At 40.8% G+C, this 26,311-nt stretch overlaps 1 protein-coding gene across 1 annotated transcript; it reads left to right on the plus strand.

The window, feature by feature from the left end:
* The first annotated feature begins 2,813 nt into the window (after window positions 1-2,813).
* NPS (neuropeptide S) lies at window positions 2,814-15,154 on the plus strand. Its single transcript, XM_044445614.1, has 4 exons — window positions 2,814-2,996; window positions 3,173-3,219; window positions 6,475-6,547; window positions 14,975-15,154. Exons 1-4 carry the CDS (start codon window positions 2,814-2,816, stop codon window positions 15,152-15,154), a joined length of 483 nt encoding a protein of 160 aa, XP_044301549.1.
* Window positions 15,155-26,311: the final 11,157 nt, after the last annotated feature.

Consider the following 26,311-nt stretch of genomic DNA (forward strand, 5'->3'; position numbering starts at 1 on the left):
AGGCAGGAGAAAGAGTGGGGGGAAAGGAAAGTTACAAATGGATGATGATGGCCTTCTGGACCCCTCTTGAAATTCTGATTTTGAAAGGTTCAATTCTTCAGTGAGCTGCTTTGGGCAGATTTTGTTATTTCAATCAGAGTGGCAAAAACGAATACAGGCAGTTAAGGGAGAATCCAGGCATGTGGCAAGCAAAGGGCAACATCCCACATTACACGTAGGCAAATCTGGATTTTTTTTTATTATTATTATTATTACATTTCGATTTGCCACAGAATGCATGCTCAGGAAGCATAGCTGCCTGACAATCATACCTGCAGGATGCCCAACTCCACCTTGCTCATGCTTGATATTTCAGGGCCCACCCCTTCTTTATATGGACCAATTAGTGTCCCACATAGACGGCCACTGTGATATCCAATTTAGTCTTCAGTTGTACAACAAGAAAAAGCAATTTATGAATTCAACGTGGGTTTCTTGACCAATGCAGAACTTGCACAAGGATTCTTGTGTGGTGGGGGCTCCTTTTACCTGCCCAGGGCAGCTCCATGCAGCACCCTAAAAAGTTATCCTGGGTGCTGTCTGGTGCACAGGAAAGGCCTGGGGTGTACCAGGGTGACTCCAGCAGAAAAGAAGACTTGAAAAATAGGTGGAGGCGACTTCTGCAAAGGTGGCCTGATTGTTGGGAGATGCTTTCAGGAGGGCACAGGGGTGTGGAGGTATGAGGAAATTTCTTTGAATTAACATCCTTTCTCTCAAACTGCATAGGAAAACTCAATTTTTGGAAAGCATTCCAGGGACTCATAGGCAGAAGGATTCATCTCAGAAAGACTGATGAAGTACCAGGGTTTATTGCCATAAACAATTAATAACTGAGAGTTGTGGGCATGCATTAGACTGTGTCAAACTACTTACATTCAGGGCTTGGTATTATACACATTCCTGAAAATATTCAAAAAGTAATGTTTGCCACGGTGCCATAGAGTATCCTCTGCCAACTTGGAATTGACTTTTAACATTAATTTTACCAAAGTGAAACCTTCACTTAGGTTCTTCTCTTCATATGGGACCTCTCCTGAACTGCCTGGTGAAAACCAGTGTAGCAGTGGGTGCACACAAAGTGCAAATTCTAACACAGTGAAGGGTGACATATACATATTTATACATGGCAGAGAGCCAACACAAATGAAGCTGTGGGATGGGTGAAATGGCCTTGAGTGGTGCAGCTGAGTGAGATGGTATGGAATATGGTGATAAACACAGAATAAGGAATGGAGAGAAAGAAAAGAAAGCGTGTTGTAAGGTTGCGCCCTTGTTCAGACCAGAGAAAACACATGGAGACAGGTAGGCCCAGAGCAAGCAGGAAGCAAGCGGATATGTGTTTGTGTTTGACCTATCAAGAACAGTTTCTGCATAGCTGTGGTGCCAGAAGGGTTTGACAGTTGGCCAGCATACAGCAGTGTCAGGAGGATTGTGCTGTCTGTTTCATAAATCTAGAGGTCTTTGCTCAGGGCTTTTGGAGGACGTGGATCATGGGATGTAAGGGATTTTTCAAGGCTTCACAAAGGAGGAAGCTCCATCACAGTCAGTCTATGAATTTTTTTCTGCCACTTGATCCCTCAGCTGATTCCTTGCTTCCGCCAATAGGATGTCAACTGTAATTTTCATGAAAATGGAGCTCAGTGAATACAGATACAATTAAAATTGACAGTAAAATGATTAAAGAAGACTCAAAGCTATACAACTTTGCACTATACCAGAAACATCCCATTAATCTTCTTATCTCGTGGGGCTGAACTTGGTGCCCCTTTCCAGACTTGCTGTTTCATTCAAATGACAGAATTCTCTCTGAAGAAGGTTTAATTTGCTGAATATTTAAACAGTCAAATATTCTTTTGACACTTTGCATGACTGAAGTTGTCAGTGTCTGTAAGAAGCAAGGTAGCAAAAATCTACATATTGTATAGCAGTTATTTTAGTCTTCAGCATCTTACAAATGTATAAGACTTTTGCAGCCTGATCCTAAGCAAGCTTCCCAGGAGTAAGTCTTGCTCAGCTGCATTGGACTCAGTTTCACATAAAACTGCATAGGAAAGCAACTTTAACTTTGAATGAAGAATCACTACAGGGTGAGGGAAACAGGGACAGTGGTAGGTAACCACCAACAGGGCAAAATTAAAAATAACATACACACATTTGTTCTTTCTTTTTCTTTCTTTCTTTCTTTCTTTCTTTCTTTCTTTCTTTCTTTCTTTCTTATATTCTGCCTATTCCACCAACAGCATCCCTAGGGAGCATATAAATATTCTAATTTATTTATGCTCTAAAGTCTCTGTGTGCCTTTCAAGGACTCTGTCATCTATGGACATGCCTAATTTGTTAGATGGAATGTATGGTCAGAGGAGATCTGATTTCAGGAAAAAGCCCTTAAGCAGAAAGGGCTGGGAGCTGCAGGAGCACTGGCGGGGCACATTGGCAAAAGCCAGCAAATCCAGGACTCTGCCCCTTTAGTTCAGAGCATGGGTCCTCAAACTATGGCCCACGGGACGGATCCGGCCCACCATGGCCATCCATCCGGTGCACGCTACTGTTCACCACCCACGCGTGTGCGGGGAGGTGGTGGTTTGCTCGTTCGGAGATGGCCTCCAAGCGAACAAGCAGCTGCTGCCGCCTGCCTCCTGTACATGCGTGCTCACCACTGCCTCACAGTGCAAGCGGGGAGGCGGTGGCTCACTCACTCGGAGATGGTTTTGGACTTGCTGGGAGATCTCCGAGTGAGTGAGCCACTGCCGCATGTTCCCGATGCTGCCTCGCCCATGTCCGACGGCACCTCACCAACCAGTGCCCCCAGGCACTCTCACCTCAGCGGCCTGCGATGCAGCCTTTTAACTGGCCCCTACTCAAAAAGTTTGAGGATTCCTGGTTCAGAGCATGCTGACAGGCAGCAGGTGGCGAAGCCAATGGCTTCCCTGAGATCTGGGGCTCCCAAGGTCCCTAAGGTAAGATTCCAATCTTGCTTCAGGAAATTACCAGGATTTAATTAGCCTAAGGATAAGGGAAAACCTATTTCTGATACTGCATTGCAGTTGTTTATACAAGGCCCACAATAGCAATAATTGTTTGTTTATTAATTACGAGTTGTCAGCTCCAGTGGATATGCTATATCTCTCTTTAGCCTGATAATACTGCTCGAATACAGGAAAATCATTATAACAGGGTAAAGTGAGCCATTGCCATATAAATGTCAAGAATGTTATGAATAATTATGCACTTCTTTTGTGGGGGGATGAATTTATATTGTATCACCCAAGTGGATCCTAAGTTGCACTTGTCATGTTGGATTAATTTCAGACTTATCTCCAAAAGAGCCTTTGAATTTTTGATCAAATTCTTTTTAATGGACTGCAGCATGATACATATTGTACGATTCAAGGTGGAACAGGTGGTTTAAACACACCAACAGCTGAGGCCCTGCTGGATATTGGTTGTGCCCAAGAATTTCCCCCAAAGGCCATTGGTTTCATGCTCTCCTGATGCTTTTATTTCATGTCTCCTACTTACAATGAGAAGGGGTGTTCACTCATATTAGAAAAAAAATCACAGGATGTCCTGGTTTTGGCATTAACCTCAGACAGAACGGAGCAGATAGAATGGGAGTATGAAAATTGGCTGAGGGTTGATTTCTTTTCAGGAAAAAATCAGATGAGAAAAACAAGTTCCAAGTCTCTTTAAAGCTCAGCACAAGCTAACTATGCTCCCTAAGCTAACATGGGATCAATAAATATTTGCTCAGGTAAAACAATAGTTTAAAGCATTGTCTACTAAGCCAACATTAGGGGTTGGATTGATAGGTAAGAGGCAAATAGGTGAGCAATAAACCAAAAATCATGCTGCCAGACACTTTCTACACATAGAATTACAATTAATTTGAAAATCCATATTAGAAAGTGCAATCCCTTCATTAGATTCACTAAAGGTCTTAAAATAGTATGCAAGCTTTCAACGTCTCCTGACTCTTTCAGCAGGCAAGATGGTAAATAAAATGAAAGGAAAAAATGACTGATGTGGACACCAAGGAATCTGCATCTCATTACAAATTTAAGTGAGAATCTGGGAGAAGGTGTCGAGATGGTTTCAGGTCAAAGTGACAAGGGATGCTGCTATGAAAACGTCTGCATTGTTCTAAAGGTGTGGCATTAGGAAGCCAATATGCCTGCAGCCACCCTTGCTCAAAGACCAAGACCCACACGCTTGCCCACACACATTCAATGGTGCACCGAGGGGAGTCTTTGTCCCCTTGTGAGCCCCCTCTCTTATCTCCCTCTGGTTGGTCAGCCTGAAGAATTTGGCTTGAGGAAGCCTTCTGCTGAATGTCACTGAGCATGCTTTCTCCTTATCATCCTGTCCTGTGCTGTGTGCTCCACTTGTGACTTCTCATTCCAAACCAGTCAAATATGGACTAGGCTGAACTTTGACAGACCCTCCCCCAATCTGAACAGTGCAGACTAGCTGAGGGGAAAAGGCCATTTCCAATGCCAGCTAGGGAAAACAAACCTCAAACTCAGACTGAAATGGCTACTGACACAGATTGAAATAAGGCTGTTGGGTAGAGTGCTGTAGGTGATGAAAAATCAAATGCAGCAAGTGGTGCTATCTTAAAAAGTCTCACTGTGACATTTTCATAGTTGCTGTCCTGCACGGGTCTGTTTGCCTCTTCCTTCAGACCAGCAAGCTGCTATTCATACTGTTTTTCACTAAGGGAACAGAATGAACCTGATTCAGCCCACATTTGTGAGAATGCCATTACTTTAATACCATCTCAGTTTAATTTATGACATACCTGATAAGCTGGACACCAAGGATGGGTTAAGTTTATATACAGATATATATTAAACTATTTATAAACCACCTTTCAGCAATAAGGCCCTTGTGGCGATGTACACAAAATATATCAAAGCCCTTAAATATAACAAAGTTTAAAAGCTGAATCCTAAAACCATTGAGAAGAGTAAAATGAATGGTCATTGCTTGAAAAATCAACAAATACTTGGTGGAACTAGAATGTTTTTACCTGTCAAAAGTGAAACAATGAAGTTCCTAGTTTGACCTCCCTAGCAAGTGTCATACTTGGGGGCTTGCATAATTGGGGTGTTATATAATTAGGGTTTGTCTGTCATGCTAGGCTGCCTAGTGTCTTTTGGCACTGGAATATGTAGCAGGGCCTCAGACAAAGCCATGGGCAGGTTCATATGGGAGAAGAGATCATTTGAATATCCTGATTTCAAATCATTTGGACTTTACAGGCAAGTACTATTGCCTTGAACTGAGCTGTAGAAGCCATGGCAACTGACCAAGATTGGAAGCAAGTGGAACTGATATAAGATTAGTATGTGTTCTATAAAGTGCACACCAGAAAGGAGGCTGGCTACACTATTTTGCAGAAGCTGCAGTTTCTCGGCGTTCTTTGAGGGCAGCCCTGCATACAGCATGCCGGGATAGTCTAAATAGAAAGTGACTATTGCATGCATCACTGTGGCCAGATCTGTCCAGGAAGGGGCCCGAGTGGCACACCAGCTGAAGTCAGACAAAAGCACTCAGGGCCGCGACCATCACTTAAGCATCCAGCAGCAAAGTTGGATTCAGGATGGAATACTGCAAGCTCCTTACCTAATCCCTCAGAGGCAGTGTGACATGATGTATAACAGATTGTCCCCCTCATCCAGTCAGTTATTGCATCAAGGTGACATGTCAGTATTTCCACAGTTGCCTTGGTAGGAGTGAGGCATTTTATTAGCCCAGTGTTGAGATGAAATTCTCCCAGTAGCTTTATGGAGATGTTAAAGAGCAAACTTTGAACATATTGTGGGCCATTTGTAATTAATAATACTCCAGACAGAGGTAATTTAGCATGCAGTGCATGTATATATAAGTTATGAAACGGTATGTGTGTGTCCATATCCATACCATTTATCTCAATATAGATATAGATACGGATATCTATCTATATAGTGATACTGATACAGACAGTTATAGATGATATAGATATAATTAGTAGACTTTTGACAGTTTATGCCACAAACAGGCCAGATCCAAATGATTTTAAAAGGGCTCTTAATGGCAATGATGTCAGTTTAGTCACTTGATTCTTGGTAGCTTTGCATTGGCAGTAAAGACATGTATTTGCCATTTTTCCATTTAGCAAGAATAAAGGCCAACCTGTGACCAATTAGTCATACTTAAATGTGATTGGTGACATTTTTGTTCCTGAACTCTTGGTATAAAATGGTTGTTCAGGAAATGACTAGTGAGAAAGATAAGGAATGTGGTTATGCTACTGTGAATTTCACCTTATAGCCGAGTTTCATAAAACAAAATAAAAGAAATGATCAGGTAAATATATTAAATGTTTCTCTTTGGAAAATGAAGCACTGTTTGCCTTAAGAAAATTAATATGGGTTTTTCTTGCTGTTTCTTCAGAATAAATGTTGTATTACTTGTCTGGATCTCAACAATGCATGTGTGGACATGTTACCCTATTGTCCCTTCTGCAGTAAGTGACAAACTTTACTTAACTAGATATATACTATGTGAATATTTTCTAAAATATCATATTAAAAAGCATTATCAACATTAGTTAAAGAACATGACTGACAAACTACGTCAATTTAATATCAATACAACTTGCTATATTGAGCAGTTTTGTATGTCTACTAAAATTATAACAACCTTTTGCTTACTTTCCATGGATTTAGATTTTAGTTTATGTGGAGTAGGTGGTTCCAGTGACTGAAGCATAGGACTAAAAATTAAGTTGGTGAATGTAGTAATTTGATTTAGTTTTGATTCTCCTTTATTTCATTGGTTGTTTTCAGTAAAATGAGGCACACAACCCTACTGAAATTTAGTCAGCAGTAAGTCCTATAGAGTTCAATAAAACTTACTCTTGGGTAATTCTGTATCGGATTGCTGCCTAGCACAAAATGGGGCCTTTTCAAGAACTTGGTAGAAACTGTGCCTGACTAAATAGGACTACATTGTAAACATCTATTTACTTAAAACTTGAGAAAACCTATTGTATAAATAACATCGAGTATGCTTATTATACTGTATACTGATCTGAAACTGCATGTCTTTGCTTCTGGTGTCATATGAATAAGGGTCCAATCCTATGCATGTTTAGACAGAAAATGGTCCTACAAATCTCCAACCATGCTGTGGAACTTTTTTTCTGTCTATACATACATAGAATATATTCGAAAAGTTGAGATCATAAATAGTAGCCAAAGGGCTTCATTTGGGTCAGAACTGAGAGTGCTAGACCAATTATTTCTCAGAGTTAAGGCCCAGAGATGTTAAACCAGTAAATAATATCCAGATAATGACTGTTGTGTGTTATTGTGCATTATTGATGTTGATGTGTCTTAAAACAGAGTGCTAATGGCTGGAAAGGTAACTGCATAATCTCACCTATAGACAATTGGCTGCATTTGCTCAAACATGCAGGGGGAAAAAGCCATGGTGGAGGTTCCAGAGTTACTTATTTACCATGGCAACAAACCAGTCAGGCTGCATTTGGAGATTGTGTTAATCCGTGCTGCTAAGGGTAATCATACAAACCACCTAAACCAACCACCATCACTTATTTCTGTCCCTGCGATAATGCAAATCAAGTTCACAGAGATTTACTTCTAAGTATGTGTGCCTGGAATTGTAGCCTTAGCTAACTGTAGTTTCAATTTATGCAGATTGTGTAGGCATCCTTAAGTGTTTTGCATTACTGAAAATAAATTGATCTCCTTCATGCCTGAGATGCTTTTACTTCTGCAAACCAAGCTATGGACTGCAGAGTTATATTGCTATATGAAACTAAAGAGTTTATTTTGACAGTTTCTGAGATAATGAGAACTGAGAATATTTCTAAACACCTTCAAGATGTTGTCTTGGTACTCCACAATGATGCTCCATAAGATGTGAACATTTTAAGTAAACTCTAACAAAAGAAAAAAAAAAGGGTTCATTTACCACAACTTAAACTGCAGTTACCCATGAATTATTGGAAATGGTGTACCCAATGTTGTACTTGGTGTTCTCCAAATTATATTTTACATTGATAACTCTGTGATGTAAATGACAGTGAGAAACGTAATGGAGGCTGAGTAAGAATGTGAATCTAATCTCACATGCTCAGCTGAATGGGTGGATACGAAGAATTCCTTTCTCCTGATGGGAAGTCCTGAGCTCATGAAAGGACTTCTTCCTCTTTTTTTTTATAGAAATTTTATTAGGATTTTAAAACTAAAACTACAAACAACAATCATCACACACACCGGATTTACTGGATCAGCCCCCTACTACATATCTTTTAACATTCTATGATCATACTAGAATCCATTTATAATAACTTGAAAACATCGTTGGATCAAAACCAGGTCCCGTTTCTCCAGCCAATAAAATAATAATAATGATAATAATCCAAATTTGATAGAAGTCACTATCTTCCTCTTCTTCATCCATGAAATCAGTCTCATTATTTCCTACAAAGTCCTATTTCTCTTGAGCAATGTCAAAGGGAAGCATCTCCAAGTTAAATGAAATTGGAATATTCTCTTTCTCCTTCAGTGGTAAGTTTGGTCTAAACATTTCTGGACAATTCAAAATCTTTTCAATTTTCTAATAGTAAATAACTTCCTCACTTCCACAATTACATGTAAACATCAAAAATATCCATTTAACATCTCTACAATTGTCTTAACTACTCTACTTGGTGATGAGTAATACTTATAATATCTTTTAGAACATTTTTCTTTAACCTAAATTACTAATGTTTCATCTCACTTAAACACCATTTAATCAAATATGGTTAGCTCCATATAAAAGCCCAGGTGTTTACAGTCTAACATATATCATCAACAACAGTAACTTATTAGAAATACAGTCAAAGATATCCATTTAACAATAATACCTTTTAAACAGGATTTCATTAAGCTAAATTGCTACTACTTCACCAGCAATAATAGGTTAGTCTTTCTACATCACATGTAAGCATATCAAGCTATATAAATCACCTTTTTTTTTTTTTTTGGAATGGAAAGAAAGAAATTTCCCTTATCTTCCCTTTGCACCCCTGCCAAGTTTACTTTTTCTTTTTCTTTATCCCTCTGCCAGACCTTTCTGTTTTTTTCCCATTAAACCACCGTAATGTCTGTAATGGAGTCTTCAGTTGCAGCCACATAAACATAACCTCTTTTAAGTGGTCAGCTAAATTGTCCTTCTCTAAGATGACACGCAGATCCCATGGAAGTTTGCTTCTTAATGGCTGTGTCTTGAGTTGTGACCAAGCTGTCTTCTCCTTCTCCATCATAGCATGCAGATCAGTTGCACTTATTTTCTTTCCAGTTTCAGATTTTCCTTCTGCTTGTTGGATATTTTGCATATTCTGTTCAGGTGCGAGTTGCTTGTCTAAAGCCTGATCAATAGAAGTGCTGAATTTATCAAAGCCACTTTTTTGTTCAGTTAAAAAACAATCAAGTCACTCTAGAACAATCTTCTGTCGTATTATTATCACCTGTTGGAATAGTTGCACAGCTGTTAAAGAAGCCTGCATTTTGAGAAATGCCTTCTGAATTTCTTCCATAGTAGCAATAGATTAGCAAGGCTTGGCAGGTGTCCAAAGAACCCCAGAACAAAGAGAAAAATGGTCGCCAATTATTGGCAGTAGTCCAACACAGATGAATAAAAGAAAGATCCTCTATTACTCAGTTTCACAGCACAATTATTCGCCCTTGGAGAGATAAAAGAAGATAAATCTTTTTCTTACTTACAAAAAGTTCTGTCTTTCTCTCCGTTATGCAATTTGCCACTTTTCAACTCTGTGGGGGGGAGGTTTCATTCCCCCTCCATCCGAAGGGCTTTTTAATTAGCAAGAAATACAGCTTATTCCACGGGTATCATTGCAGAGAAAAGAAACAAAAATATGTTCCAATAGATCCAGAGTGTTCACAAAAGCTAAAACAAAGCTAAAAAAGGTAGTATGTCAAGAATTTGTAGAGGGCAGCTCTCCATCCGGTAATACCCAGCTGAGAAAGCTTGATTTCCTCCCACTAACTGTGGAATTGCCATTCCACATCATCTGGAGGATTCGCCAAGCAATCAATCTCAGCTCCTACAGAGCTTAGATTGAGCCCCATGGCCCACCACTGGGCAATTACCAGCGTGATAACAGAGGTTCGTTAATCACGTCTGTATCATTCCGACGCCAAACTTCTTCCCAATGCCATACTTCTTCCCTGATGCCATACTTCTTCCGAAAGGACTTCTTCCTCTGAAGTAAGTTCCTTCTGCTGCTGGCAGGGAGACTTTGGGGATGGCACATTGTATTCATTAATATGACAGGCTAGGCTCAGCAGGGTCTGAACTATACCATGTGCTGGGTGATGTTTTCATGGTATAACTTCCTGTTCAGGGGTTGTCAAGTTAGAGGAACCCATCGACCATGGATTATTTGAGGGTTAAACAATTCTTGCATAACTTTACAACAATCCACATGTTATGCAAGGATTAATTCTCAAATAACCTCTGCTGACTGCGTTCACAAAGCTTAGCAATCAGCCCTTCTGTCAGAGGGTGCATATTCAAAATACTGCCCGGCATGCAACATGGTGCACTGAGGATTGAATGTGCTGTGCAATCTGGATCACTGTAGTGTGTTTCTACAACCTTTCCTTCTGTGCTAATTCCCTAACGTATACACTTCCAAGTTGCTGTTACCTCTGAAGGTATTACATTGTACCTGTGTCACTGAATTAGCTTGAGGAGGTAAATTAACTCCATCTATTAGCACCTGCTTTTAGCAAAATAAAAAATTTGGGAACCAAGCTAATTCTAGAACAGGTCGTTAGGTTGTGACACTTGTTGTACTTATTTTTAGGTAGTTGTGCTGACCCTTTCCCTCCTCCAAATAATTATTTTAATGGGATACTTCAGCATCCCATTCTAACCATAGTGTTGTGCAACCAGTCATGCATAAGAGCATTTTTAAAAACAAGACTAGAAGTGGGTTAGGGCAATTGTGCCTGAACATTTCAGTGATGATGAAGATGATGATGCTCTGCATCCAAAAATGAAATCTTACACCAAAACACATTCCTGTGTATATTTACTGCAACAAGTAGGGGGATATTACAACACCCAACAGTGGAATAACACAGGTGCTAGCTGCATTTATTAGCCCCAAAGGCCCCCCTAGTGCCCAGTCTTCATATATTGGATACAGTTTAATTGCAAGCACACAATATGCTGCAGCAATCAGCTGCTCCTGAATTTCTTTGGACCAGAGTCAAAGATGTAGTGAAATGAATTAACTACCTGTGAATCAAAAGAAATTACCATTGAAAAGCAGTTAAATTGGTTGGAACGACTATCAATGCTTTGCAATGCCCAATTAGAACATATTTTTATTACAATGATTAAATTATGTTTTTGCATTTCTGACAGTTGTAAGAAGATATTGTACCATTTTAATCATTCATTTTTAACCTCTCAGGCCTTAATGTTATTGTCACAAAAGAATCACCTGCAGGCATTTCTGATTACAGCTTTCTCCTGAGGACCTTTCCACACAGTTACTGTACTGCTCCCATCCACCTAAAGAAGTTTCTCCTCTCAGGTTAGGGCATGCTCTAGAGATCTAAGAGCGGATGGGCTGTAAAGCACATATGCTGTGTGCAAAAGGTTACAGGTTCAAAAGATCTTTGGATAATGCTGGGAAATGCTCTAGGGTCAAACTAAATATGATGCTCATTGTGCATTAAGGTGTGCGTCCTGTAAACCTGCACCCTGTGACTGCCTTTATAGAATCTCCTGGACCAGAGAAGATATATGCAAGCTTGTCTAGACACATTAGTTGCACTGAACCTGAATGCTACTCCAATCTGGAGTATTTGACATGGAGAAAAAGAATAACCAAAACAGACTTTTTAGAAATGAAAACAATGGCTAAACATACCTCTAAGTTATCTAATCCAGCTCTGCACTAATGGCGATTTCATAGAGTCTGCCTTAAAACCATGCTTCCAACTGAGTCAGACTTATGAGTAATAGCATCTTCCCAGACAGGTGATCTCTCACACAGAACCCCACGCAGGAGAAGCCTCTCAGTTTCAAATGGAGAATGTTTTCTTTTGCATCTTTTAGGGTGGATTACTGAAGGTTTAAGGGGCAGAAAATGAATGTATGTCAATACAGTGATGTCCCTTTACTACTGTCAAGGCATTTATCAGGTGTGAAGGATTCGTGTTATGTTTTAATGGGTTGAGGGGCTGCTAGGACCCTGGGACATACCTGCTATTCCTGAAAAGTGACTGATCCTCCTCCTCTTATGGAAATCTCAAGGTCATGTTTCAATTTGTAGAAGCACGTGAGAACTGTGCTCTAAAAAAGATTTTAGAACCAATTTAGTTTGGTCCTGTTTGCATGCAGGAATTATCATCCTTTCCCTTCTCCCAGGATATCGATTAGATTCAGCTATTTTTATTAGCTTTGTTTCTTTACAGGTTTTCATTGTAAGAACATGAAATGCTAAGTGTATTCATTGTATCTGTCTTCCATATTTTCACTGTTTGTCTTTTACATATATTTTAAGAAGTTCTGTTATAAATTATTTATGAATGCTCTTATTGCACCTCTAGAAAGCTAGATTTATTTGCATGAGCCATGTTGTGGCTGTAAAGAATCACTGGAAGGAAGTCAGATATAGGTTTTGCCAGAAGACCTGGAGATGTAGAGTTCATTGTGAGGAACTTTGGAGAGTGTTGGTGGGACAGGGCTTAGCTTTTAACTCATGAGCTCTAAACTACCAACTCAGTTGACAGGTTAAATACAACCTGATGTATACTTACCTCTATGTAAGTAGAATCCAAATGAAAACCAGGGTGGTATAGTGGCTAGAGAGTTTGACTGGCACTGAAGAGATCTGAGTTTTAGTCTCCATCCAACCATGAAATTCAGTGGGTAACTTTAAGTCAGCCACTGACTTTTATAGGGCTGTTGTAAGGATAAGGAGGGGAGAGGAGGGGGATTCTGTAAATTACCTTGGGTTTCTTGCAAGTGGAAAAAAGCAGGACATAAATGTATGAAATCAATAAATACTCTGGTTGCTTTCAGTGCTTATGCAGCATTGGGAATCAGGAAGGCCAGGCAGTTGCCAAGATCCTATGGCTCAGGAGAGCCTGTGGATTCAGGAGGGGCCATTCCTACTGATCTCAAAGAATCTCCATTCTCACCACCACCCATCCAATGGAGAGCTGCCTCAACAAGAGAAAGCAGCCAGTATAGCTCTTCAAAGAGCTGACTAGACTCTAAGTAAGCTTGGTATTGTAGGGACTGGAAAAGCTTCCTAGCATATCTTCTATGCTAAGAGTGATCTCCCAGGCCCTCTGGAACAGCTTCTTGACTTCTGTTTAAAAAGGGAAAACATAGGACAGGTGGCTGCTTAGGAGGAAAGGTTTCACAAGAGAACACCCATGGCACAGGTGTTCTCTTTGGAAACTTTACCAGTCAATGCCTGATTCTAAGGAAGGTTGCCATTAGAGCCAGGCACTGAGTGTATCCTGAATATGCAGCAATGAATGGAGCGGTGCTAAGATGGCGAGTGGACAGGGTGGGGGTGATGGAAGCAGGGAGGATGCTTTAGCAGTACCAGTTCTGGGAGATGGAACAGATGCAAGGAAGAGGGCAAGTCAAGTAGCAGCTCTTAAGTGAAGGCCCTGAGCTTAGTCAGGCATAAGACTATAACATCTGCTGGTCTGCATTTCCTTCCCGTCTCCTGTTCAACAAGTTGCTGAACCAAGCAACTTCTGGTTCATAGTGGTTGGGAGGAAAAAGTCCACTTGGACCTGATGCTGGCATTGCCACAAATATCCCACTTCCTTTCGCAGGAGAAGGTTCACTGTTTTCTCTTGCTGCTCAGCGTTTTGCTTTGGGGAAGACAGATAGTTGAAGCAATGCACTCAACCAATGACTGGGCATCTGTCAGCACTGTCTAAGCCTAAATCAAGATTAAAGTAGTCCAGAAATTGGAAGCTGAGAATGGAAAATGTGTATAAAATTTAATACAAGTTTGCATAATATGTGCTGATGATAGATTAGACAGTTATTTAGAAATAATTACTAGAATTCCAATACAAATTCAATACATCTTGCCATAGCGGGGAAGACTGACCAGGGGACCTGTGTACTTTCTCAGTCTGCTGTCCAGGTGCAAAGTGTTGATTGGCCACTTCAAAGTCCCTATTCTCCCTCTGCATAGTTCTTTGACTTTAAACCAGACTTGACCTTGACTCCTCCACATGATAGGGAATATGTACCCTTATGGATCTGAGGTTTTGTTTTTATTTTTAAGAGGGAGGCCCAAATTCCAGTCTGTTTACCAGCTTACCTGAGTTCAAATGGTGGCTTTAAGAATGTGGTGGATATATATTTTGGTAACCCTTCCTGAGCCCCTAAAATAGCATGGGAAAAGACGAAATCGCAGGTTTCCCACGAAGTACCACTGATCTACAGTGAGGCTTTGGCCATACAAAGGTTTTCCCTGCAGCAAGAATGGAATAAATGCCAGATGGTTAGATGCAACAATAAAATTAAATCTAGCAACTGACTCAAAGGAAAACCAGAACAATGGAGTCCTATTAAAGTTACATTGAAAATGGCTTGCTTCTGAGCACTTCTTCTACAAAATCATCAATCCTTCCAGGTAAGTCATCATATCCATGGCCCTCACCCAACATTTTATATCCCAAAACTAGGACTAATACAAATTCAATCCATGTCTTTTTAAGCCTAAATGGGTATGGGTGTGTGTGTGTACATGTGAGCATGTGCACCTGCATCTGTCCAAAATGTATAAATCTGTAACACAGCTTGTCCTTATCATTTTTTTTTAAATCTTCAGAGCAATAATCCTTTTTATTTGTATTGCCAGCTGTCTGGGAAATCTGATTACTGTCTCCTCCTGCTGAATAGTTGCCAAGCCCAGGTGGATGGGTCCAAAGAACTGGCATTGTTAAAGCCTTTTCTGGAGAAGACTTATATGAAAAGATCCTTTCGGAATGGTGTTGGATCAGGAATTAAAAAAGTGTCTTTTCGAAGAGCCAAGGCATAAACAAGTGCCTGAAGAAACATCCACAGATCAGAATGTATAGTTTAACTGGATGTGCTTAAAATTGTTTGTAATGCATTTTAGATGATGAATGAAACCAATAGAGACAAATATATCAGTGTGTTCATAATGTAAACAGATGTTTATTTTAAATGGTGCAAGCCAAGTGAAGCAAATGTGGTTGTTCAGAAAAGGCATTTCTTTCAAAATTATATCATGCATTTTTCACTGGTATAAAAAGTGTTTTGAGTTTAATTCCACCTGTTATAGATTTTATGTCTTAACACAAATTCCATAGCAGGTTTGAACATGTTCATTTGAAATGAGTTGTGAAGAAACCATCTTAATAATCTGCATGCGCTTATCGCTAGTATATAGAAGCACATTTTCATTTAGTTTTGTTGGCATGATTCTCATTTAAATGCTAACACTTTGCTACAATCTCATTCAGAGAAAGCATTGGACATTAGGATGAATGGGAATTGCATGGGGATCTATGGAATAGACCGTGTGAGTTCAGAAAGCAAGGGGATCAGGAGACGAGGCTTTCCATTACACAATGCCTCCAAGAAAGTATTGTAAATTAAATTCTGTACAATGCCAGGCACAATCCGATGAAGCTGCTTGTAACTGTCTGAACTCAGAGCATCCTGTGCATGGCCTCTGCACTTCTACCATGCAAAACTCTTAGGTGGTTGATTTTGGTTGTGTGGGACCTCAGAATAAAAAGAGAGGAGAATGAAACACCAGCAGGATATTGCATGTGCTGGAGCCTGTTTCCTCCCCTCATCTGTTCCCGAAAGCCTTTTGTCAAGGTCACTCTTGTACAGTTGGAGCAGTTTTCTCAGGAGGAGGGTGCTCTGAGTTCAGAGGTCCAGCTTGAAGTAAGTTTCCAAGGTCAGAACTGGGACTCCAAATTATCCTATGGCTATCTGGCTTCTACCTAGATGGACACAGGATTGCAATACCTACTGGCATTGCAGTGACCCCTGTGAAATAGCTTCAAAGCATGTGCTAGTCAAGGGATTCCTCCTGAAAACATTGTATGGTGCATATTCCCATTTACAAAAATGTTATATTAAAATGAGCCAAATGTTTTATCCAATCAGCTTTGTTTTCTTTTTTCAAAGATATGGTTGTGGTATGATAGAAATGAGTCTATTTTTCTCTTTAGGGCTTCCTTTTCATTTTCTTTGCTGTACAAAAAGCTGGTTAGCTCTGCAGTCTCAAAACATTGTAGATTTTGTCAACAAGAAAAGGTCATCTGCAGAGATGCATTATTTGTGTGACTTTTACCTTGTGGCCATTTCCTTAGAGAAGTGATGTAACAAACTACATGCTGACATAAAGATGTTGTGAAGGCATTTGATGAAATATATTTTGAATGTAAAGCCAAAAATTAATAATTGTATAGGGTAGTTTCAAAAGTTTCATTTAAGCATCGCAGAGAAGGAAGTTTTGTTAGTAAAACTGGATGTGGAAAAGGAATGATACAATTAATTTGTATGAAGTGCAATAAAAGAACAGTACAGCTAAACAGTGCTATTGTATGTATAAAACTGATGCATGCATGCCATTATGGACAGTTTGTGGTAGAAGACACCAACAAAAGAGGCAAGTTTCTATTAGACATGGAGCGAATTTGGTAGAATCTTAAGTCCATATCTAGCATCTAAATCTCAGCCATATTCACATTAGCTTGAATGTCTATTTTGATCCTAAAATTACTTCAAATCCATATTTAGAAGCTATGTATTTTCCCATTAAAAATAATACAAGACAGCCAGGTTTGACCTTAAAAATCCTGCTATTGCCCAATTTGGGGCCCATCAAACCACTTGTAATATAAAAATGAATAAAAGGTTGCCAGCTATAGGTTTTGAGTGACGGCTCTTTTGGCCCTAAGAGGGCAAAATTCCTCTCTAAGCAGTCTCAAGTTCAAGATTTTAGAGGGTCCTGTGGCCCCTCTCCCTTACTGGGCCCACCTACTCTTCTTACCACTGTTGTTGCTTCTTTCTTGTTTGTCCTTCCTTCTGGGCTCAGTCACACCAGCTCTTAGACAAAGAGGACAAAGAGGTAAGCCAAACATTCTTCTACCTGCTTTACACAGATGATGTGGTTTTAATTTCTTTAATTAAAATTGGCCCGAGTAGCCTCTTACATCAATTAGGGTAATACTATAGCGAAGAAGCTTTTAATATAAGCCATGCAAAGACAAAAGTAATGGTCTTCAGGAAAAAACCCAAAATATTTTGCTGGAGTATCCTCAGCAACAATGCAGCTCATTTAAATATCTTGGAGTAACTGTCACAGAGACTCTGAATTGGAAAACTCATCCTCAGCATTAAGGATGGTTGGGTCAATTTTATACTTTTTCTATGCAAAGGGTGAACACTTGAGTAACCTGGAAATGAAAATATTTGTTACCAAGGTTGTCCCTCATCTCCTATATGGAGCAGAAGTTTGAGGTTGAGATGGAGAAGAGCTGTTACTAGATATAGCCTCCAGGAAAAGAGTGGGATGTATATCAAAATCAGATCCCATGAGTCATGGCCTCACCTGCCAAATGTAGCCTACAGGAATTTTAGTGACAGTCCTGACAGCAAAGAAAAGAAGAAAAGAAAAAGAAGAGTTGTCAAATTCTTGGCAGGCAAGAACAAAGAAACATAGACATAAACATGTGGCATATAAGCAATTTGTTTCAGTTTGCTTTGGACCAGGATTTACCCAATTTGTGCAAAATGCTGACTGGAACTCAGGTGATCTGGGTTCTAGTCCCTGCTCAGCCACGGAGCCAACTGGGTGACTTTGGGCCAGTCACAGACTCTCAGCCCAACCTAACTCACAGGGTTGTTGTTGTGGGGATAAGATTGAGAGCAGTAGGAGACAGACGTGCCAGTGCTTGTGCAGGAAGGAGGGAGTGATCACGGGTGCACTCATGCAGAGAAGGCGAGTGTGATTGTGGCCATCTCCCCCCACTCCCCCAAGCACGATCGCAGCCACCCACCCCCAAGCATTACCGTGATCGCACCCATTTTCCCTGTCGTTGAGAGGTTGTTGAGGCCCCATCGGTGCGGGTGTTCAAGGATAGGCTGGACATCCACATGGTGGGCATGTCGTGAGCGGAGCCGGCTGGTGCCGGAGGTCAGACTAGATGGCCCGGGAGACCCCTTCTGACTCGCTCTGTTTTCTATGTTTCTATGTACGAGTGCGACTGCAATTGTGGCCATCTCCCCACTGAGTACACCTGCACTGGCTCAGAGCTTTTGTACTTGCTTGGAGATCGTTTTCTCTGAGCAAGTCTGAAAGCTCTGAGGTAGATGAGCATGGTGGGTCGTATCTGGCCCGTGGGCCATAGTGTGAGGATCCATGTTTTAGATGGTGAACACATTGTTACAACCTTAGTTGTAAGAACATTTAATGGAAGCAATTCTCATTGATTCCCTAGAAACTCCTTCTAGGGAGTTTCTTCTACCCATTTAAGTCATGCATACCCTGATCCTATGGACATATTCCTAGGAATACATCCTACTGAGTTTTGTGGGGCTTGTTCATAGGCAAATGTTTATGAGAATGCTGCTTTGGAATCCCTGCATTAGGATTTCTGCTGTTTAGTTGAATGAGGTCATATGAATTGACTATATTTCTTTGGAATGTAGGAAAAAGATGTCTCCATGTTTTAATTGTTTTCGCGTGGGGAAAAAATACTAGCCTACAATAACAAATTAGCACATTAGGGACAAAAGTTCTTTCCAATCTTATAGGGACAGTAATGCATACACAACCGTCTCCTTTATGTAAGGGGGTATACACCTTCCCTCTGCATGGTGAATAAATGGTAGGTGAAGCCACATGGACAAGGATGTAGGACCAGATATCTTCAATTCAGATTGGGCCCATGTTTTTCCTGAAAGAGAAGGTTAATCCTTCCTCATTTTCCCTACACATAATCTCCACAGAAGATGTTGGGAAAAGTCCAAATGAAACCTCAAATAAAAATATATGCTTTTGTCTTTTATGCTTATGTGTGTCCTTTCATATATAAAATCTGGCAGCAGTGCCCTTACTCCTCTCCACTCAAAGATACTAGAACTTTTTGACCAGCTCCATATGCCTCAGAAAGCAGGCAGCTCTGGGGAAACGGGGGGGGGGGGGCTCCATTATTCATGCATTTTCCTGCACAGTGACTCATACACGGGTCAGAGGCTACTCAATACAAAGTATTTGCTTTCTCACCTAGGGCCCTGAGTATTAGAGCCTGGCAGATCATGAACAGCTATGCACAATAGAGTTGAATAGCTACATATCTGCTATTCAACCAAGTGAATTAACATTCGGTCTAGGAATTAAAGACAGAATACAACTGGGTCACACAGTGGCATCTGCAATGCATTGTTGGCTCATGCTTAGCCTATTGTCCACAATTACTCCAAGATTGTTTTCTTTTTCAGTTCTGTTGAGTCACATATTCCTCATCTTGTATGAATGCATTTGGTTTCTATTTCCTAGGTGGAGAAATTGGTACTTGTCCTTATTGAATCTCATTCTGTTGCTTTCAGCTCAGTGTTCAAGATTATCAAGATTGTCCTGGATCTTCATTCTGCCTTCTAGGGTGTTTGCTATTCCACCCAGTTTTGCATCATCTGCAAATCTGATTTTCTTTCCTTGTACTTCCTCATCTAAATCATTAATAAAGAGGTTGAAGAGCACTGGGCCCAGGACTGAGCCCTGTGGCACCCCACTAGTTACCTCCATCCAATTTGAGAAGGTGCCATTGATGAGCACTCTCTGCCTAATTTAGCAGCCAAAGCTACCTAATAGTTTTTCCATCTAATCTAGTCTTTGCTAATTTGCTTATAAGAATGTCATGTGGCACTATGTCAAAAGCTTTGCTGAAGTCTAGGTAGATTATATTCACAATCTTCCCTCTGTCCATTTGGGAGGTTACCCAGTCAAAAACTGAAATTAAATTAGTCTGACAGGATTTATTTTCTATTAAGCACTGCATTTTCTTCAAGATGTTTGCAGATAGATTTTTTAAATCATCTGCTCCAGAATATTTCCAGGTATTGATGTCAGACTAAATGGTTTGTAGTTCCCAGGTTCATCTTTTTGCCCCTTTTTGAAGAAGGGGACATCAGTCCTTCTCCAGTTGTCTGGCACTTCTCCTGTTTTCCGAGAATGATTGAATATAATAGCCAGAGGTTCTGAGAGTTCTCCACTAGCTCTGGGATGGAGTTCATCAGCCTCTGGAGATTTGAACATGTTTATTCCATCTAGGTATTCCTTGGCCATTTGCCTGTCATTCTTGGGGTACCAACTCTCACTTTCAGCTTGTATTTGCTCTCAGTTGTAGAATTTCTTGTGGGAGAAGGCTGGGGTGAAGTAAGAATGGAGTGCCTTTGCCTTTTCTTGTCATCTGCTATCAGCGTGTCATCCACATTAAGTAGCTGGACACCCTTCTCTTTCTCATGTCTTTTGTTCTGGATGTCTGTGAGGAAGGCTTTCTTGTTATTAGCATGCCTTGCTATTGTCAGTTCATTTCCTGTTTTACCCTTCCTGATTCTGTCCCTGCAATTCCTTACTATTTGTTTATATTCTTCCTTCATAGCCTGGTCCTGCTTCCACTTCCTGTACATGTTCTTTTTTTTGTTTCAGGCTGTCACTTAACTTTTGTGGAGCCACGTGGGGTTCCCCTGCTGTCTTCAACACTTTTTTCTTGATGGAATTGTTCACAGCTTGCATAGAGAATCTTCTTTTTCAAGATTTCCCACTCCTCTTGGACACCTTTTCCCTTAAGGGTGTGTTGCCATGACACTTCGCTTATCATTTTCCTGAGTTCATTAAAGTTGGCTTTCTTGAAGTCCAGGATGCTTGTTTGTCTTCAGTTACTCTTTGTCTCTTTTATAATTGAGAATTCAAGTATCACATGCTCACTTTCCCCCAGAGTTCCCATGGTTGTTATTTTGTTCACCAGGCCATTGCTTTTAGTTAATATTAAGTCGAGGATAGCTGATAGTGCCTTCCTCTACTTTCTCCTGGAGAAATTTGCCAGCAACACATGTAAGGAATCTCTTGGAGGAACCAGAATTTGTCTCCCAGCAAATATCAAGGAAATTGAAGTACCCTATGATGACTACATCATTCTTCTTGGGAATGTGGCCAAGTTGCTTTTCCAAGGTTGCATCCTTGTCCTCTTTTTGACTGGGTGGTCGGTAATAGATGCCAATAATTATGTTTTTCTTATTTCTTGCTCCCTTCAGATTAAGCCAGATGCTTTTGATGGGGCCTCTTCTTGAATTTCTGTGCAGATATATGTGTCTCTCACATATAGTGCAACTCCGCCTCCCTTTTGTCCTTTCTATTTTTCTTAAACAGGCTGTATCCATCAATTGTAGAGTTCCAGTCATGTGAGTCATCCCACCAAGTTTCACTTATTCCTATAAGATTGTAACTGCTCCCATGCACTGTGAGCTCAAGTTCGCGTTGCTTGTTTCCCATACTCTGGGCAGTGGTGTAGAGACATTGAAGTTCATTCATTCATTCTCACCGTGTGCTGGTTTTCTTCCTACGTTTTTTGGGAGACTGCTGTTGGGTCCTGCTTGGGGTTTTTTCTCTGTTGAAATGTAAGTCTTTGTCAGGTGATGGTATGCCATTCTGCACATCACCCTCCCCTGTGTGTTTTAAAGTCCTCCTGATGACCTTTTTCATGTAGTGACCAAACTTCCTGTTCTTTCTGCTTCCTGTTCTTTGTGAGGTGCAGCCCATCATTTGCCAATAGTCCATCTTCCAAGAAGCTTAGCTCATGGCCCCAGAATCCAAATCTCTGTTTAAGGCACCACCAGTCATTCACTTGAAGCATTTTTCTTTCCCTAACAGTTCCTCTTCCACATACTGGTAGGATTGCGGAGAAGACTATCTGGGCCCCAATGTTTTTTAATTTCCCTCCTAGAGCTTCAAAGTCTGATGTTATTTCAGCAAAGGTTCTCATAGAAGTGTCATCAGTTCCCAAGTGGAAGAGAAGGAAGGGGTATTTGTCAGTGGGCTGTATGAGTTGTGTGAACTTGTAGGTTATATCTCTAATCTTGGTACCAGGGAGACAGCATACTTGGCAACATACGTATTTTTCCATCTTGCGCAACAGGGAATCTCCCACAATTTCCACTGACCTGGCATTTAGTAACACCACCAACAAGCCTGAAGGTAGGCTGGTACAGCTACCTGGAATCTTCCAGATGTGGGAGGAACCAGAAGAGGGAACAGTAGTCAAATATCTTATCCCTCTTCTCCTCACCTTGCCTGTTGCTCCCCTAGTGTCATACCTCCTCCTACCCATCACCACACTAATAGGGGAGCTCCCTGCTGCCCAGGGTTTCTGGTCTCTCATGGACCAATGCACAGATTCTTCCAATTTATTCTTCATTATTCAAGCCAAAGTAAGTGCCCCTCACTGGTCCTATGTTTATAATCAGGATTAAATCCGCAATTCAGTAAGAACAAGCTCTGAAAGGATGGAACAATACACTCTAAACCCCATATTGTTTGATGGTTATTGAGTGTCAAATGTAACCAGTTAGCATAGAATGACCGAGCATCATAAACCTGAATAAAACCTCAGAGTTTAGGTCTGATATTGTGCTTGTGGTAAAGATCATAAAGCATATCCCTCCCTCCTTCCCATATGCACACACACATACGTACACACATTCACTGTAGAACGTCTATTTGTCATCCATCCATTTCATTCCATAGGTGGAATGCCAAGGTTATCCCCTCAAAAAGGGACCACATATTAGTAGGAGAGCATGTGCTCCCCCTGCCCCTACTGTAATGATTATGTGACATTACATTGAAGAGTCACAGATTTATTAAGCTGACAAGATCTGCAGTAAGCAACTGAAACATTGTGAAGGGCAGGGTATAAAAGCTTCAAGCAAGCAAGCAAGCAAGCAAGCAAGCAAGCAAGCAAGCAAGCAAGCACACTCACTGGAACTGGCTTAGAGCAGATACTTATTCTATGGCTGATGAAAGGATCCAGCAGCCTTTTGTGGAACAATTTCTCCCTGGCTTCAGGTCCAGGGACTGAAGTCATTCTGCAAGTTGAAGGTGGTCCAAGGCACTCATGGATGTTTCATCCCACTGCTGATGGGCAGCATTAAATGGGATAAGCATTTATGGGTGAAGCTCCCTGTCCCCATCTTTCTACTGTCTCTTGAGCTGGCTGGCAATGAGAGTGGGACTGCTGAATGTGCTCATCCCTCTCCAGGCCCTTGGAGTGTTCATCATGTATGAACATGAACCTGACCAGTGGGACTGCCTATGCTACATGCCTGCTGGGACTGAATAAATCCAATCAGGCTGAATTAATCTCACCACCATGAAGTCCTTTAGTATCATGAAACCTTCCAGCTTAGCCAGTGTTAACATAATATTGACTGTAGTTAGAAGCCTCTTGTCTTGGTCTGCTTGGAAAGAGAAAGGAGAAAGCTTTATGCCTTAGACACTGACCAGGTTCTCATACATGCTTACTGTGCACTGTGTGATTTACATAATTATATTTGTGCTGCATTGCTTTTCATGTCATATGAACACAGTGAGATGCATGGTGGATTTGACTTCTAAGTTACCCCAGAATCTGTTGCTTGTTCTGTGTGGGCTGAAACTACCCCTTGCTGGGTTTGGATGACAGCACAACCCACATGGCACAAGGATAATTAGACAAATGGTATGGTATACCACTGGCGCATGCAAAGGGAGAAGAAGTCTCTGTATCTTCTTTTCCTTGGTGATCATGTGAGCCTGGCCTCTGAGACCTGCTTCACAGGACCTCATCACTGTTGTTTAAGCAAACCATCAAGGCTTCCTTAAAATGCAGCACATGCCAGGCACCATTTGGTTAATCATATGCCCAAGTAAGGTTTTCTGTATCTTCTGAACGCAGGAAGTATGACTTGTTGGAAGGAAAAACAACCTCCAAATAACTCAACAACAGCCCATGCGGGTTGTTTCTTCCTCCAGCAAGCCATGCTGCCTAGGTTTGTATAACATAACAAGCTGCTCCTGGGAAGGTGATTATGAAAGTGATGCCTGGCTCCTACTGCAACATAAACAAGCAACTATGGTTTGCTTAAGCCATGGTGAACTTGTGGACAAGGCCTATTTCAACAACCATCAATAAATCCAGTAACATAATATCCATCAGAGTTAAGGACCGCCAAGCAAACTATGCACGAAGAATGCATTTGTGCACCAGACATACTCTTGCATTGATCACCTATGGTGGGAAAACATAGACCTTACTATAGTGAAGATGCTTGTCTCTTCCTTTTGGCTTAGGAAAAGCTCTTCATCTAACTGAACATTTAAGGAAGAATCTAAAACTTAACACTATGCTCAGTCTCTCAGGAGTGCAGTCAGGCTCGATCAGCTGAAGCTTAGCTTTATCCACTTTCCTCCCTTGTCTCCTACCATACATATTGTTCCTCAGTGCTTAAGGAGGAGTGCTCCATTTACCCTTGTTCCTCTATCAGGGCCAGTCTTTCAGACAAAGGAAACACTTTTGCTGTGCAATTGGAGTTGACTCATGCAATCTGGTGGCTTCTGGTTTGTTTGAACTGCTCAGAGGTGAGGGAGGATGCTCAGGAACCAGCCTAGCTGTCCCATCCTCCTAGGAGCAGATGTATAAAACTACACACAAGGAAGCCCTGAGGGAAGGGGCATAAAATTTCCTCTTCTGCAGTAGGAATTGTCTAGGCTCTGGTTTTCTCAAATTCCATTTCATTTCTTGCCTTTTCACTTTTTCATCCTGCAGGTCACATCTATCACTTTCTGTAATGTATTACTTACATCTAACCGCAAACTTGTGTATGTCTAGCTTTTATCATTTTCCCTTCTCCCGATTTGTTATTGGCCTCTCTCCCTTTCCTCCATATCAAAAGTACATTGCTCTTCCCTTCTGACATTCCTACCTTTTAGCTCTTTCCCCCGGAATTAACCAATTCCCAATTCAATCTGTCTGTTTTCTGTGTACATGCTCTTTGTATTTTAGTAAGAAGTCATATTTTGACCATCAGAAGGCCCATTTTCCCTAGAATGCACGTGACTCTTGGTTCTAGACCCAAAATGTAGTCTTTCTGTGCATGACTCATGTTGATGAAGGTACACAACAACAAAGCTGTTCAGAAATATGTGATATGCTACAACCCTTGAACAGCTACATGAATTAAACCAAACCTTTCAAGTTAGTTTTTCTTTTATTTTGAGGGTTCTCCTATTTCCACTTTTTAAACCAACTGCTGCAATTTTGCCATTTTCAGATCAAGATGCTGAGTAATGTGTTATTGTCAGCTCATCCTAAAATGTATTATTTAAAGCCAAGAGGAGAGATGCATGGAAACCTAAGGCTTATTACAGGTTGAGGTTGGTGCAGCTTCACTTAAGAATACATTGTTCCTTTCTCTTTCCATACAATGAATTGTAGCAGTTCAGACATTTTGGCATTCCAGTCCTGCAAATCACTCCTTATGATCAGTAATTACGATGTTATTTATACACTTTACTTGGGAAATGAACTACATTTATCTTCACTAAGATGTCAGAATGAAAGCAAGTGTATAACACAGTACAGGTTGCTATCTCTATTCCTCAGAGAACAGTCTTCAAGTACTGTATTGCTTTCCAGAGCACAGTACCGATCAATGGACAATGGTCTTATGGGATTAAACTCCATAAGGGTGGAGGAACTAAGAAAGGTTTTCCCCCTCCTCCTCCACCCTTGCTTGAACATTTTCCCTATGATATCTTTCCATTTTCAGCCTTGCCTTTTTGGCTGGAAGTATTTCAGAAATAGCCTGCATTTGCATTAAAAAATATAGAAAATCTGCACCATTCCTAGACTTTTATGATAGTGAGAGATGCATCATTTGACAAGATTAGATACTGCCGAGGAACTATTAATTTCACTGATATACTGACCTAGCCAGTAATTACTTTAGTATGTAAAGAGATGTTTAAACCACATCACTTGCATTGCTGAATTATGTTTCCCTCCTTTTGCTGCAGCACTATTAATCTATCCCATTGACATCAGGGAGAATGTTTTAAAGGTACAGTTCAGCCAGACCAAGCATGCCAGTTTCTGATCCATTTGTTCTGGACTTT

This window comes from Varanus komodoensis, unplaced genomic scaffold (assembly GCF_004798865.1).
Source record: "Varanus komodoensis strain SLA01 unplaced genomic scaffold, ASM479886v1 scaffold49, whole genome shotgun sequence".
In the NCBI taxonomy this organism is placed as follows: domain Eukaryota; kingdom Metazoa; phylum Chordata; class Lepidosauria; order Squamata; family Varanidae; genus Varanus; species Varanus komodoensis.